The following is a 16060-nucleotide window of genomic DNA, read 5'->3' on the forward strand; positions in this document are numbered from 1 at the left end:
GCACCTCCTTCCTCCATTACGTGGTATTTTCATTTCTAAAGAGCACAAGCGAGACACAGAACTGAATAATGCAGACTTTGAGGCACACTGTATATGCCATGTAAGTGAATTGCTACCAAAACTGTCTCTGAAGTTTCTGATTAATTGATATTTCTGTCTCACTGTACTCTGCGAGAGATCCTGTTCTTTTTTGTACTCAGAGAGATTGAGTTTGTGTAACTCATTAGGGAACTCTCAGAAGAGTTTAGATGAGGAGCAATTCCTTAGCTCCACAGTTTGGCTCTCCAAAAAAAAACTTCTGGGGTGCAAAAATGCGTCAGATCAATTTTCAAAGATTTCGAAAAATCAGATTAAAGATTTCGAAAGGCGAATGACTCAATGGTCAACCAAAACTTTTTTCCTTTCTTTGTGCTGTGGATAGGAGTCGGGAATTGAAGCGTTTTTCAAAAGTCAGCTGGAGATGCTCTCATAATTTATGAGACATCTTGCCATGAAAACTTGATGAAGAAACTTGGAAGAGTTTGAGATTTTTTTGAACACATACTGTAGTATGTGAGACCCCAGACGTTGGACTGTAGTAAATGGGTCAAGTGGCATTGAGCTTTGTGTTTCAAACGCAACATTATCAACACTTCTGTAAAAGGCTTCAGTGTCTCGGAGTGTATTAATAGAGCTTTATATCAGAGAGCGTTGTGCATTGTCCTAGATACTCTGGTTGAGCATTTGCATATTACGCACTTGCCCTTAGCGAAGTCTCAGGAGTGTGCTTTAAAATTCACTCCCACTTGTGTGTGTGTGTGTAGAAACATGGGATTTGTGGCATGTTAAAGTACTGTAACCCTAAAACAGGCCAAGAACTACATGAACAGTAAACCAGTGAACCTATGATTATTATTGTCCTTTAAGTAATATTTAGAGGTGGCACTTAAAATTTGGTAATAAAGGCCCGGCAAAAAGGTGCATGCTGTTTATCTTTGTATGCATTTTTTAGCATCCAGTGACCTGAACGAACTCAGGTACAATGCAAACATGCTGACAAAATCAGTGCTGAATGCAATTTGTGCACCGCTATTTTAGAGAATTTAGTTAGAGTGGATTATGGGTAATTAATTAATAAAACAGGGTTTTGCTCTTAAATACAGCATGCAAAAGTGTTACAACTGTTATATTTTTTTGTTTGCAACATATTTAAGTATTTTAAATGTTTTAACATCAAAGCATTACTAACTACAAACACGGGACATAGCTGAAAATGTTTCATGTTTTATTGACATTTGGAAATTTGTAATATGTGTTTCCACAATGGGCAGCAAGAATAATTTAGCTGAACTACAAGAAGCATCCTTTGTTTACAAGCTGCCAATGGGTTCCCACGCTGATGCTGGGGAAGGAAAGCTTGTGTAGAATCAAAAGGAAAAGATCCAGGCCTTACCTGCCTTGGGCAATGTTAAGTCTCTGGTTAATAAAATAGACAAGCAACTGACCAAGAGTGAATGAGAATACAAACACTGAAACTTGGCCGAGAGCTGATGCTCTAGACTCCACAGTTGCAGTTTGTTTTTTTCCTTGTTCATTAGCAAGAGTAAGAAAAGTGTTTTTGTTTATGAATAAATGGCACGGCCAATGGCGTTACAAGGGTAAAGCACAGATTTTATGACCCAAATGTCAAACTACTTATATATTAACTGCTACAGGGGTTTTCATGTTCAATTTGAAGAAATAGACAAAGCTGAGAGGGCTTTGCAAATGGGATATGTTCTGTAAGGCAAATGGTAAGAACATCATTACTCTAAATTGTACAGTACACTTTATTAATGTGCGGACAATGGCAATCTCTATAAAAATGCCAAATGCTTTCCCCAATATCATGCCATTCCCCAGCAGTTGTGGATCACAGAGGCCCTTAAGTACCTATGCTGAACAAAACAAGGAGGAGTTCAGGTCTAGATAGAAGAAAAAAAGATCTACAGGGTTCTTAATCTCAATTTATTTATAAAACACAATTAAAAGCAACATCAGTTGATCAATGTGCTGTACAATGACTCGAATAAGTTACAAATACCCCCCCAAAAATATCCATAAGATGAAAATGATGCAAGACATAAAAACAGCAGCCAACAAGAAGACATCACAAGTTGTAGGCTAAATAGAATAGATGTGTATATAATTCTGATTTAAAAGTATGTACTGTTGCTACACTTCTAATAGGAATTAATAAACTGTTACACCGTTTTGGTGCAACTACGGTGCATAATCACCCCTAGATTTTAGCTTAGACTTAGGAACAGTTAGTAAACTTTGGTTGGCGGACCTAAGAGTTCTCACTGAAAAATGTTCTAGCAAAAGGTCAGAGAGGAAAGAACTGTACTAGACCATTAAAGTTTTAAAAACAAGCAAGAGCAATTTGAAATCAATTATATAACGGACCGTACGCCAGTGTAGACACTAAGACATGAGTAATATATTCACATTTGCAAACACCATGTTAAAAGTCTTGCTGCCACATTTTGAACCATTTGTAATCGAGGTAATGAGAGAGGAAAAAGAGTGGAATAGCTGATCCCCAAATACAGGGAATTGCATTTGTCAAGTCTAGAGGAAATAAAAGCATGAATCGCTGTTTCAATGTTCTTAAAAATAAATGAATGACTTCACTTTAGCCAAAGTTCTCTTGTTAGAAACTATATTTGACAACTATAGGTTAACTTGCTAATCAAACTTTATGGCCGCTATCTAATAAAACTGTTTCACACATGATTTAACATAAGAAAATTAAACACCAACGTTTAAATCAGGGTTTCAGAGAGGCCAAGCGCAATAATCTCAGTTTACTCTCGTTTAAAGGTAAGAAATTTAAAGACATCCAGGCTTCAGAAAGGCAGGCAGCAATAGAGTCTAAGTCATTCTTATGCTTCAGAGGCAGATACATTTGGGTGTTGTCTGCATAACAATGGTAAAACGTGCCATGTTTTCCAAAAATAACCGGGACTTACATGTATTTTATATGTAGTACCCCATTCCATGTATCTTTGACTGTGTAGTACCTGTATATACAGGTATAGAATATATTTACTACCTATACGTTTCTTAAATAACCAATTTTTTTTATTTTAAAGACAAATCTGCAACGATCATGTTTTGACTACAAAAACGAAATGTTTACTCATAATGAGATTACTCAGTCCCGAGTTCAAATCCTGGGTTATTAGACAAGCGATCACATTCAGTTTGTGATTGTATTGATTTGGTTAACTTTACCCTGCAATGAACACAAACTCCATCCCCCTCCATGTTTGCCCTCTAGCAGTTGTGCAGCTCTTGAACAAACAGGTAGAAGTGGATCATGTTAATGCTGCAGATGAGTGAACACTTTCACTGTATATAATGTTTAATAAGCTGGCCTGACCATGTCAGAACAGTTTTTTTTTTATTTTGTTATATATGTAATTCTGTATACTTCTATTGTACAGTATATGAATTTGATTGGTTGACTTGAAAAGCCCTAGCGCTTCCTATGTTCATTCTGTTCCATCAGCTCTAATGTCGACTGGGAGGGACTCTGCCCTCTTACCTCTACACTAACTCTTTGCCTCCTTGAGAGGTGCGACCTGATGCTTGTTAACTCACAGAGTCCTCTGAAGATAACATAAATATCATGAAAATCTTTGAATGGCTGGTGACGATATAGTCCATGTATTCACCTCCTATGAATCCAGAGTCATATCTGCAATATTCAGATTAGCAGATAGCAGCATGATGTTTTCAATAGTTGTTTCTAAACATTATTCTCTCAAAAATACAAACATGTACATACATGTTGCTCACATATTATGGTAGCCCTGTTTGTGCTGAATAGAGTGTAATGGCACCTTTGCCATTAATATGTTTGAAAAAAGCACAAATGTCAGGGCATGTCAAAACATCTCAAGGACCCCAAAAACACCTTAGACCCCCTAAGGGTTAAAGCATTTTTTTCACTCAATTTGTTCCAAATGCATAAACAATTCTCCTTTTTACATATCAATGTACTGGTCGCTGGTTTCCATGCAGTTACAATGAACGGGGACTGGGGAATTAGTTTTTCAAAAAGGGAACTTAGAATTTACGGAATTTTATGGAACTTACCATAAAAGCATCCCTAATAACAGTGGTTCTCACCCTTTTTGACTTGAAAAGTCAGAAAATTTGAAGCCACCCCCATGAAGACTAAAATATTTCTTCTGTTATGATGACAAAGCTGTTTTAAAACTTTTTTTATTTACTGTGAGAGTTGATATAAAATTAACTAACCACAAATAATTGTTGTTATTTGTAGACGTTTTAAGAATGACTTGTTCTGCGATAAAAACTATTTAGGGAAGGAAAAAAAAGACATTTTAATTTAGATTAGAGTTAGATTATTGAAGTATATTAATAATGGTTTGTTAATTTGGTTGAAAACCACTGCCATACTATCTAAATGAGCTGTGATATATACCAATATACAGGTATTGATATCAATATGAACAGGGCTTGACAATAACTTTTATCTACTCACCAGCCATTGTGGCTAGTGGTTTTCCAAAGTTACTAGCAAAAGCACTCAGCATTTTCACTGGCCACAATTTTCAATACCATTGAAATTTAAAAAAAATATATTATCTCATTATTTGGCAGCCGGAATACTAGGCTGCTGTCACTTTAAGGCCTTTAAGGATCCATTATATTGTTACACATGCATTTTCTTTCTCAACTCTGTTTACGTTCACTTAAAACATAACTGACAATTTACTTGAATACACACCAAATATGTTTCATAAATTGACGTTTGTTTCACGGAAGAAAAAGTTTGGTTTGGAACAACATGAGGTTGAGGAAATCATGACAGCATTTTTATTTTTAGGTGAACTATTCTTTTAAATAATTTAATTGGGTCCTGAATATATAGTTAGAGCCTTGTCTGGATTCTGCATATTTTTTCTTCCATGCACACATGAGTATTGGCTGCTGTTTCTTTCTTGTCTTTTTTATTCTTGTATGGCGTGTTTATGTTTCAGCTCTTCAAGACCAAGGACACACTGCTTTCTAGTCTCACATCAGAGTGTGGCGTGCCACTTAAAACAGTCTCTCCTTTCTCTCTTTCTCTCTCCTCTCCCGGCTCCTACCTCAGATGGTCAGGGAGGGCCTGTTTTCCGCGATGGTTCATGTGAGGTCATATCATCTAACACGAACCTTCATTGTCGGAGAGCGCGGGTCGGCGATTGTGCCTCGTTGAGACAGCTCCACTGAGGCTTGCAAGATTGTCTGCGTTGCAGGCCTAGTTTAAGGAGCTGGAGGGCTTACTATGAATCATGTTGCTAGATTTCATTCGTGGGTGAGCGTTTGACCCCAAGAAAGAATGTTTTGTGCCACACAAACATGCAGTCCAACACATTCACTCACCTCCACGCTCTGACTCTCTTCTTTATCTCGCTTTCTCTCTTTTTTTTTTTTTTCTGTTCACTCGGCCAGTTTACACTCTGGCACCTGTCCATGTCACAGTTCCCACCTACTTCCAGGACGTGTAACCCATACGTTTCTCCCACACCCTCTCTGTCATCTGCACGCTGCCCTGCAGGCCTGACACACTGAGAGGTAATGCATTGTGGCATGTTTCCCCCCGCTCCAGAGTCACATCCCATTCTGCCTCATCATCGTTTGCTGATATGGGAATGAGATTACAGGGGGTTATGGGTAAGGGGCATTGAGAGATTGAAGCACATTGATGACACCCATTCCTTTTGTCATCTGGAGTAAAACCAGCCGTACAACTACGTAGAAGGCCTTTGGAATGAATGCACACAGAAAAGACGGGAGGAGTGAATAGGGAAAACACAAGAAGAAGACAGAAATTTCAAAACAATACAAATAAGTGGAAATTTGAAGCTTTTAGTGTAATTGTTGAAAACCTTTTAGCGCTTAGTGTCCATAATAAAGAAAACCAAAAATCTTTTAAAAGTCTAGTTCAAAAACAAATGTGTGTTAAGAAATATTGCATTTATGCTGCCATTTGGACAAATGTTTTATTTTTTTATATTTTTTTATTAAAAAGCAGTTTTTTTTAAATAATAATAATAATAATGCAAGATTATGTTAAAGTGCTTCGGTTTTCTTTTCAAGTATTTCATTCTTTTAATTTTTTTCTTCATTATGATATCAGGACTGTTGCCCCCTAAAATAATTAATTATTCTTAGAACAGAAGTTATGCTCATCATAGAAGAGGTGTATTAAACTCATTGCATGTGTGAATTGTACTGTATTTTAAGTAAATTAATGGACAGAACCAAAAAATTGCATCACAATGACCCCATTAGCGTTTGTTTGCAATCTAATATATAAACATTTTGTATGACTTTGTATCTTTTTTCGTTCTTTGCACACAGAGCCTGTCACAACAGATTTATTTTTTTTCTTCCCCAGCTTTTGTGTGGGGTGGGTGGGGGGAACAAAGCGTGTGTTTGGTAACATTGCTCTGTAATAAATTTGTGAATTAGAGCAGCATAATTTGCTGGAGCAGAATTTGCTGTTGAAACAGATGTTTTTTTAAATCATTTCATTTTCTCACTCCAGCTGCAGGAATGTGTTGTTTACTATTGTTCCTAAAAAACGAGATGAATTCCATCTGTGGGAATCTGTGTTGCATTACTATTTCTGTCTAATAACGCTCTGTTGTTTACACCGCAAAATATTCTTTCTGAAGAAACAAAGTTCTTGCAAGCCCAGAATATGTGTTGTGGATCTGTTGTGTTTATTTGTTTACATGCGTGTTGTAGCGATGCGCTTTGTCTCCCAGTACTGAGAAGGCTGTGTTTCCTCCTTAAAGAATCACACCTTCTTTTCTAAGCGAGTCAGGAAAGTTTGGCCTTCCACAAAAAAAGTTCTTTGCGTTCCCTTCTTTACACGCATGATCTTTGATTTCCGGCAATGTAAGATCAAAATTGCTGCTCGCGCTCGCGCCGCCTTTCATGCACCTCTCTTGCATCGCAGCGTGAAAAAACAAAGAGCGGCGAGACGGAGATGTGCAGGAAATCTTAGCAGGCCTGCCACTCAAAACATCCACCATCGCCAAACAACAGCATCAGCCTGCCACCACAAATACATTAGAAATCAATTATTTATGGAACGGAGTCAAGAACTCTTTAATCTTCTCCTTTTATCCAATTAAAATGCCTAACCGCTTTAAGCCTTTCACAAAGCTTGTGAGCAACACACTCGGCCTCTTTCTTCTTCCTTCATTCCATCCTTATTATTTCTCTTTTCTTTTCTGAGGTTGCATATAAGAAAGAATAGAGGCTTCATAGGGATGGTGAAAACAGAAGAGAAAGTGTAAAGTGTAAATGAACTCTACCACTCCTACCCCTTCTGGTTACAAAGGAACTATTTGAAGTTTTAATATGAAGACTCGCCTTCCATTCCCAGAGCAAGGGACACAGGGGAGCGAAGGCTCTTTCATGAGCCCTCTCTGTCCAGTGTTTTTTTTCCTTTTTTTTCTCAAAAGCAATTGAGCTTGATAGAGATGTACAAATGGTGCTTTTATTAGGAATCGGGTTGTGAGCAGCTGATAGTAAAAATGTGGTCATTTATAAACTGAAAAATAAACTTTTCTATTAAGCTCAGTCTGAAAGCGACGGATTCACCAGAGATGTTTGCGGCTACAAATGAGTCAAAGAACAATTAGGCCCCACATTTACAGAGACAGTTGTAACTCGCTGATCTCCTGCCTGCAGATATTAGGCTTCACATAATATATTTGTGTGTGACTTCGGACCATTTGTGTGTCTGTAGAGATTTCTTTAGAGCTGCTGATGTAATTTATGTGGGTCCTCTAACTGTATTCCCTACTGACTCCAATATTGAAAGAAACGTGACTTATAGCCTGTGGAAACCGGACGACTGCTAAATAACAATGACCAAATGCACCTACAGACAAGTGTTACTGAATGATCTGTGATCACGTCCACCTAAGACTACTGTATTAAAGCCAAAGCCTACTGTATACTTGGTAACATTTTAATTTAGGGTCCAGTTCTCACTATTAACTAGTTAGTTTAGCATGCGTATTAGAATATTGGCTGATATTGGTACTTATAAAGCACATACTAATGCCTTATTCTGCATGACCATATTCTATGTTCCTAATCCAATCCAATCCCTATCCAATACCTAAACGTAACAAACTTCATTACTAATGACTAATAAGCAGTAAAAAGGAGTTTCTTGAGGCAAAAGTCGTAATTAATAGTGAGAATTGGATCCTAATCTAAAGTGTGAACAATAATTCTCTAATAATATACACACACACATACACTCACCTAAAGGATTATTAGGAACACCATACTAATACTGTGTTTGACCCCCTTTCGCCTTCAGAACTGCCTTAATTCTACGTGGCATTGATTCAACAAGGTGCTGAAAGCATTCTTTAGAAATGTTGGCCCATATTGATAGGATAGCATCTTGCAGTTGATGGAGATTTGTGGGATGCACATCCAGGGCACGAAGCTCCCGTTCCACCACATCCCAAAGATGCTCTATTGGGTTGAGATCTGGTGACTGTGGGGGCCATTTTAGTACAGTGAACTCATTGTCATGTTCAAGAAACCAATTTGAAATGATTCGAGCTTTGTGACATGGTACATTATCCTGCTGGAAGTAGCCATCAGAGGATGGGTACATGGTGGTCCTAAAGGGATGGACATGGTCAGAAACAATGCTCAGGTAGGCCGTGGCATTTAAACGATGCCCAATTGGCACTAAGGGGCCTAAAGTGTGCCAAGAAAACATCCCCCACACCATTACACCACCACCACCAGCCTGCATAGTGGTAACAAGGCATGATGGATCCATGTTCTCATTCTGTTTACGCCAAATTCTGACTCAACCATCTGAATGTCTCAACAGAAATCGAGACTCATCAGACCAGGCAACATTTTTCCAGTATTCAACTGTCCAATTTTGGTGAGCTCGTGCAAATTGTAGCCTCTTTTTCCTATTTGTAGTGGAGATGAGTGGTACCCGGTGGGGTCTTCTGCTGTTGTAGCCCATCCGCCTCAAGGTTGTGCGTGTTGTGGCTTCACAAATGCTTTGCTGCATACCTCGGTTGTAACGAGTGGTTATTTCAGTCAAAGTTGCTCTTCTATCAGCTTGAATCAGTCGGCCCATTCTCCTCTGACCTCTAGCATCAACAAGGCATTTTCGCCCACAGGACTGCCGCATACTGGATGTTTTTCCCTTTTCGCACCATTCTTTGTAAACCCTAGAAATGGTTGTGCGTGAAAATCCCAGTAACTGAGCAGATTGTGAAATACTCAGACCGGCCAGTCTGGCACCAACAACCATGCCACGCTCAAAATTGCTTAAATCACCTTTCTTTCCCATTCTGACATTCAGTTTGGAGTTCAGGAGATTGTCTTGACCAGGACCACACCCCTAAATGCATTGAAGCAACTGCCATGTGATTGGTTGATTAGATAATTGCATTAATGAGAAATTGACCAGGTGTTCCTAATAATCCTTTAGGTGAGTGTGTATATGTATATTAATGTAATGATTTCTTGCTGGTAAAAACAATGGCTATTAATAGAATAAAATAGTTGTGATTTAATCTCTGTATTTCAAACCTTTAGAAACCTCTGTATTTCAAACCTTTTGAAATTTGCCAAATATATAAAAATCAGTGTTTTAAACACTGAGTGTATATCTTAAGATAATACACTAACTTTGACAGGCCCAAAAATACACGTTGTAATTTGTTTTTCTCTCCATTTTTTTGCAGACCCTTTATAGAACCCCTTCCTCAGACCCCAGTTTTTAAAGCGCTAACTAATCTTATGTTGCTGATCCATGTTAACCGTGATAATTGTAAACTCTGTCATTTGTGATAAAGTGCATAGTCTGTTGACTATAACATAACTGATGGTTATTTGTCAGCATATTTAACTGTTATTTAAGATATAGGGTATAAGGATAGTTAGTACACTACTTAGGTAATTGTTTTGCGTGTCATGTGGTCCGGTGTTTCTGTTGAACTGGTCCTTCACCTGACAAAAGTGACCTTATATGCTCTAAAGGCATTTGAGGATTTCTCTGTACATCCTGAGAGTCTGAAAAGAGGATTTCCTCCACTCAGGCTCTGAGGGTGACCTGCGCTCATCCCTTGGCTGTATTTCCCACTCTAACTTTCTCTCTTCTCTTTTTCTGTGCTTGTCTCTCTCACACACTGGTTTGGCTCAGAGGGGCCTGTGATCCAGTGCCACTCTTGTTTCAGCCCATCTGAAGTGATTACCTCTGCCTGGGATTCCTCCCACCCCCACAGGTCCCCTGGGGAGCTGCGGCAGGCAGACGGCTCCACTTTATTTCCTCCGCCTGCTCTGTGCTGTTCCTTAGCAGAACCCTGCTGCAGGTACAGCTCAGCGGGATGGAGGGGGAATTATCTAGAGATCAGCGTCAGTGAAGTAGCTCACATTAGTTTTAGTGACAGTTCAACATGGAGCACACAACATAGGGCTAAGTGGTAATTATTTATCAACATGACATTCATTTATTATGCTGCTGTTTCATAGACAGGTGTGACAATTCATGGAAACCTTGTGTCGGATCATTTCACAGTGCCTTTAATTAAAGTAATGGTCTGTATAGCTATCTACAGAATCAACCATAAAGCACTTTTGTCTTCACACACTTTTTTAAATGATAAAAAACAAGATACACTACCGTTCAAATGTTTGGGGTTGGTACGATTTTTTTTAAATGTTAAAAATGCACAGCAAAACTCACGTATTTGATTCAAAATAGTAGTATTGTGTAATAATATTACACTTTAAAATAACGGTTTTCTATTTTAATATGTTCAGCATCATTACTCCAGTCTTCAGTGTCACATGATCCTTCATAAATCATTCTAATATGCTGCTTTGGTGCTCAAGAAATATTTCTTATTATTTTCAGTTGCAAACAATTGTGTTGCTTAATATTTTTGCACAGTGCTACATTATTTTCAGGATTTTTTTTAATGAATAGAAAGAAGATTTATTTGAAATAGAATTTGTGATCAAGTTAATGCATTCATGAGAAACAAAAATACTGACAAAATCATACTGACCGCAAATGTTTGAATGGTAGTGTACATTTACTTGAAAAGCAAAATAGCTTAATATCAGGGTCAAGGCTTGACTAGGTCTGACTTGTTTTAGAGAATATACTTTTTTTCCCCCATGTTTACAGTAGTAAGAATATTTCAAAATGTATTCTCTTAATCTCACAGTTTTGCATCTTAAGTAAATGTATCTTATTTAATAATGTCTAGATTCTTTTTTTTTTACTAGAAAACAAGATAAAAAAGTACAGATTTTTTTGCAATGCATCGATCGAACTGAACAGATATCCCCGTGTTAATCCACACTCACACGAGGAGAATTATCTACGATTAAAACTTTGTTGAGAAGAGGTGCTCATATTCAGCTCAGCTTTGATATCTAATCTGAAGAGCGGAAAAGTTCAGTCTGTTTTGTTGATGCCGCCGACAGCTTCAGCGGTGAAAATGGGAGCGTGTCTGATATTTCTCCTCCTCGCTGCTTCGCCTTTTGTCTGTGACAAGCTTGAACTCTGGCTCTCATTGCAGTCAGAGAGTGTATCATTTCTAAAAACAGGCTTAAATGAAGCACAAAAGAAAGAGAAAAGAAAAATGAGGAACTACAGAACTAAAGTTAAGTAAATTAATTCATAATATCTCACATTCTCTTTTTTTGAGATCGTATCTGTCCTCAGATGTGTAAAAAGGAAAACACCACAAGATATGGCTCTAAAGCGCATTATTTCCTGATACTGCTAATTAAACTGCTAGCGTCATTAATTGGTTTGAAGATATCTTTGCATTGAGTTGGAGACATCTTAAGCTCAATTAAAGATAGCTTCAACTCAATTACAGATATCCAAATGCCGTGTCACACAATATGCAATCAGGATCTTTTTTGGGTGCAATGGCAGATGCCCTATAACACAAAGATTGTGCTCTTTCCACTTCCAAAGTTTCGTTTTATCATAAAAAGATTGTGTGTGTGTCAATGTGCCAATGTGTTTAATCTTATTCTCATTCCAGTGGGGATATTATATGTGGCTATTAGGGGAAGATTGGTCTGAAGAGAGATGCGATGGATTTTATTAGTGTTTAAATTGAATATGAGATATCCCTGCTCTTTACGCATCTGACATCGTCTGAGTGATAAGTTTCATCTGTTTTAGCATGTTGTGATGGGCGAGTTGACAGATGGTGGGTGGTATTTGCGCAAGCGGTGATGCATTGATCTCCATTCTCTTCGCAAAGGAAAAAAAAAATCAGCTCAGTCTCTATTAAGTGACTGACCTTATTAAGCGCCTTAGATTTCTACAATTGTAGGGCAACCGATCACTTTGCCCTTTTTAAAAAGGAAAAAAAATCCAAACACTTTAAAGGGGTAAATTCCCTGGAGATGGAATCAACCTAACTTTAGAAATGCTCCTCATATTCTGTTTCTTTTGACATTGAGTCTTTTAATTCTTTTTATCCGTAAGACGTGCAATTACTCAGTAGAGTAGATTATGTTATCATTGGTTGTACCACAAAGAAGAGTCTGCTTGAAAGAGGCGACAGACACACTGTTTATTCGAGATTATCTCTGAACCTGAAAGCTGAAGTGTTAGTCTGCTTTAGAGTTGAAACATCTGATCTGATTTAAAAAATAAAATAAAAAATTGACACATAAACCTTGTGGTTTGGAGGAGAGCAAAGGGGTGAATAACCCATATCTTCACTTGAAATAGCCATTCTTAATTAAAAGGTTTTTTTTTTTTTTTTTTTTTATGAAAGTGGCAAATGATGCTGTTTTTTATCTCTTACCATGCTGTTGTTTTTATTTTATTTTATTTTGTTTAGTTTATATCATTTGCCATCAGCATCCATACAATAATCCCACTGCTGTATTTTGCAGGTCGGTGTGCGTGCTGTGGGGAGAATGTGGTCGGTGAAGGGACGGGTTGTACCGCCATGGACCAGGTCTTCCATGTGCACTGCTTCATCTGCATGACCTGTGGTTCCAAGCTCAGAGGGAAGCCCTTTTATGCCGTGGAAAAGAAGGCTTACTGCGAACCCTGCTATATCGTGAGTGTGACACACTGGGTCTCGTACACTAATAGTACCAAGTTTTTTAAGTCACGCAAAATATCTACTAGGTGCACAACTGGTGCATACGTACGTCATTTTTACTGTCATTTCTTTCTAATGTTGATGAATGTTTGTGAGAGTTTTATTTGGCTTTTTGGCTGTATTAGGTAGGATGGTGCAGATTTGACAGGCAAGACTCGAACCTGAGGTTCTTGTAGCACAACTGCTCCATATATGTGCAAAGAACTACCCTCTTTGCCACAGCTCTGAAATAAATATTATACTGTATGTATGTATATGTATACACTACCATTCAAAAGTTTGGCGTTGGCAAGATGTATTTAAAAACAAAAAAATTAACATCTCTTCTGCTCACCAAGGCTGCATCTATTTGATCAAAAAATACAGTAAAAACTGTAATATTAAGAAATATTATTACAATTCAAAATTCTATTTTTATATATTTACCATTTTTTATAAAAATGTTTTATATATATTCACCTGCCCATTACTTCAGTCTTCAGTGTCATTTTATCCTTCAATAATCATGCTAATATGCTGATTTGGTGTTTAAATAACATTTCTTATTATTATCAGTATTGAAAACAGTTGTGCTGCTTAATATTGTTGTGGAAACAATGATAGTTATATATATTTTTAGGATACTTTAATGAATAGAAAGTGCAAAAGAACAGCATGTATTTGAAAATCTTTACTGACCCCAAACGTTTAAAAAAGGTTGTGTGCATGAATGAAAAATAGTAAATAATAATAAATATATAAATACACTGACACATTGCAACCTCAGCTGTTGATCATACTGTCTATTTACTCGTCGCTCTGCACATTTCTACACACATATCTAAGAGGAAATACTTCAGCGGCAGTAGTTTGCATGCTCTTTGAAGCTCTAGCTTCCTTGTCTTCATATGAAGCTAGCTTCAGCTCTCATTAGCTCCATGTTCTGAGGACTTGTCTAAGATCTGCCAGGAGCATCTGGCTCTGTGTAAAACCTGGATTTAGGTTCTTTCAGAAATGTTACCCAAACCGTTGCTCTCTTTTCATAATCATTCACCTATTCCTGTCACACTGCTCATTCTTCCCTGATGAGCTGCTTCACACTTGTTAGCTCGGTAGTCAAATCCGTAAGAGGCAGAAAGATTAGACAAACAATCGCCTCGCATGCAAAGGACCAAGCGTCACGTTCAACTTCATCTCATACATCTGATAAGCATTTACACGGGCAAATCACACTTGAGATGTAACACGAGTATTAAAATCACATTAAACTGCCAGATAGGATTACTTTCCTTTGTAGATTGGAAAGCAAATCAGGGCCTCCTTTTTCTCCCTTCACCGTCCACCTTCCCTTTTTTTTTTTTTTTTGCTGAAATATCTGTTGAAAATTCTCTTGTTTCTTCAGGCGAACAGTAAGAGAAACAGAAATTAGTGACAGTTACAGTAATGCATGAAAATTTGCATTTCTCACTGAACTAGAGGTTAGGAGTTTCTCATAAAAAACTCTCAAACTTTCTGGCCATGTTTTCCCACATCTGAGAGTTGTGCAACATCTGTGCTGGTAGACATTGAAAGTTTTTAGAAGCATACTTTGCTTGTCATTATTACAAAACCCTTTTTTTTTTTTTTTAAGTTTTGCAATGCAGATTTTTTGAACTATGTGTGGGGAAACGAAAAGGGATCACAAAATACATAAAAGTACATAAAAGTAGTAGAGTATTATTAAATTCATTTAGTTAGCAGTTCTGAGCTGAGGTCTGTAATGGATGGACTAAGTTGGCCATTAGCATTCCCATTCTAATTTTGTACACAGCTAATTTTACAAAGGCCACCGATGGAGAAAGATGCATTTTAGAACAGATGGTGTAGTTGTAGCCAGATTTTGACTAGTCCAGAAAGATCCACAAACACATTTTAAATAAATACCATCACAAAGTGCTAAAGACTGTGATGTCACAAACTCTTTCACACCTTTATGACAGCCACATACTTGGAAGACCTGTCAATCAAATTAGTTCACACTCAGCCACCAATAACCTGGTCTGACCTTTCTCAACCATGGCTCTTTATATGTAAGAGAGCAGGCTCTGTAAAACAAATGATATATTGTTATAAAAGGATTCTTTATTTGATTGTGGTGTTTATATAGATAGGATGGACCATATACTGACCCACTTCTAACTTGACAAAAGCAAAAGTGCAGAAAAGTCCATTTCTGTTTGATCAATCTTTTTTCTGTAAGTATAACATTTTGAAACCCTGAGTCGGTAAGCACTAAAAATAAGTATTAGTCCAACTCACAAAGAAACCAGGCCATTCCTCAAACTGCCTTTTATTTCATCATTGTTTCCCGTTTGTACTTGTGTTATTTCCATTTCCACTGGCACGTGTAGCCTATTTACAATTCTGTTATGGCCACAGTGTTTCCCTATTTCCCTTTTAAGAAACCACTGTATTACTGAGCCAGCACTTTCTTAAGTGTTCTTCTCTTTTATACAGACTATGCAAATTAAAAAGAAGCCAGAATATTGTTAATATCGGTCAGATTTGTTTACCAAATTAAATGGTCTAAATCCAACTATATTCAAATGGACTTTAATTATATATATTTGTAAGTGTTTTAAACACATGCGTTATATTCACTACATTTCAATAAATAAAAAAAAAGTTAAAAAAACATTTTTTTTAAACAAATTGGAGATATGCTTCAATGGCATTGCGGGCCAAATTAAAGGTCATCACACAGGCCCTGGTTTAAGCATCTCTGGTCTAAACAGATGCTTGATGACTGATGAGTACTGAATACACTTCACGACAAATGCAGTTGCCAAAGTGTCATGTATATTGATTTATTAGACGGCTCTCTGAAATACTTGATTCAGATT

At 37.4% G+C, this 16060-nt stretch overlaps 1 protein-coding gene across 2 annotated transcripts in view; it reads left to right on the forward strand.

The window, feature by feature from the left end:
- Positions 1–16060, forward strand: part of lpp (LIM domain containing preferred translocation partner in lipoma) — a 198368-nt gene that overhangs the window by 161226 nt on the left and 21082 nt on the right. For both annotated transcript variants that reach the window (XM_084425934.1, XM_084425935.1), the window contains one exon: positions 12985–13154. In XM_084425934.1, coding sequence (XP_084282060.1) covers positions 12985–13154 — 170 coding nt within the window. The remainder of the gene's footprint in view (positions 1–12984; positions 13155–16060) is intronic.

Source organism: Rutilus rutilus (genome assembly GCF_951802725.1).
Source record: "Rutilus rutilus genome assembly, chromosome: 12".
Lineage (NCBI taxonomy): Eukaryota > Metazoa > Chordata > Actinopteri > Cypriniformes > Leuciscidae > Rutilus > Rutilus rutilus.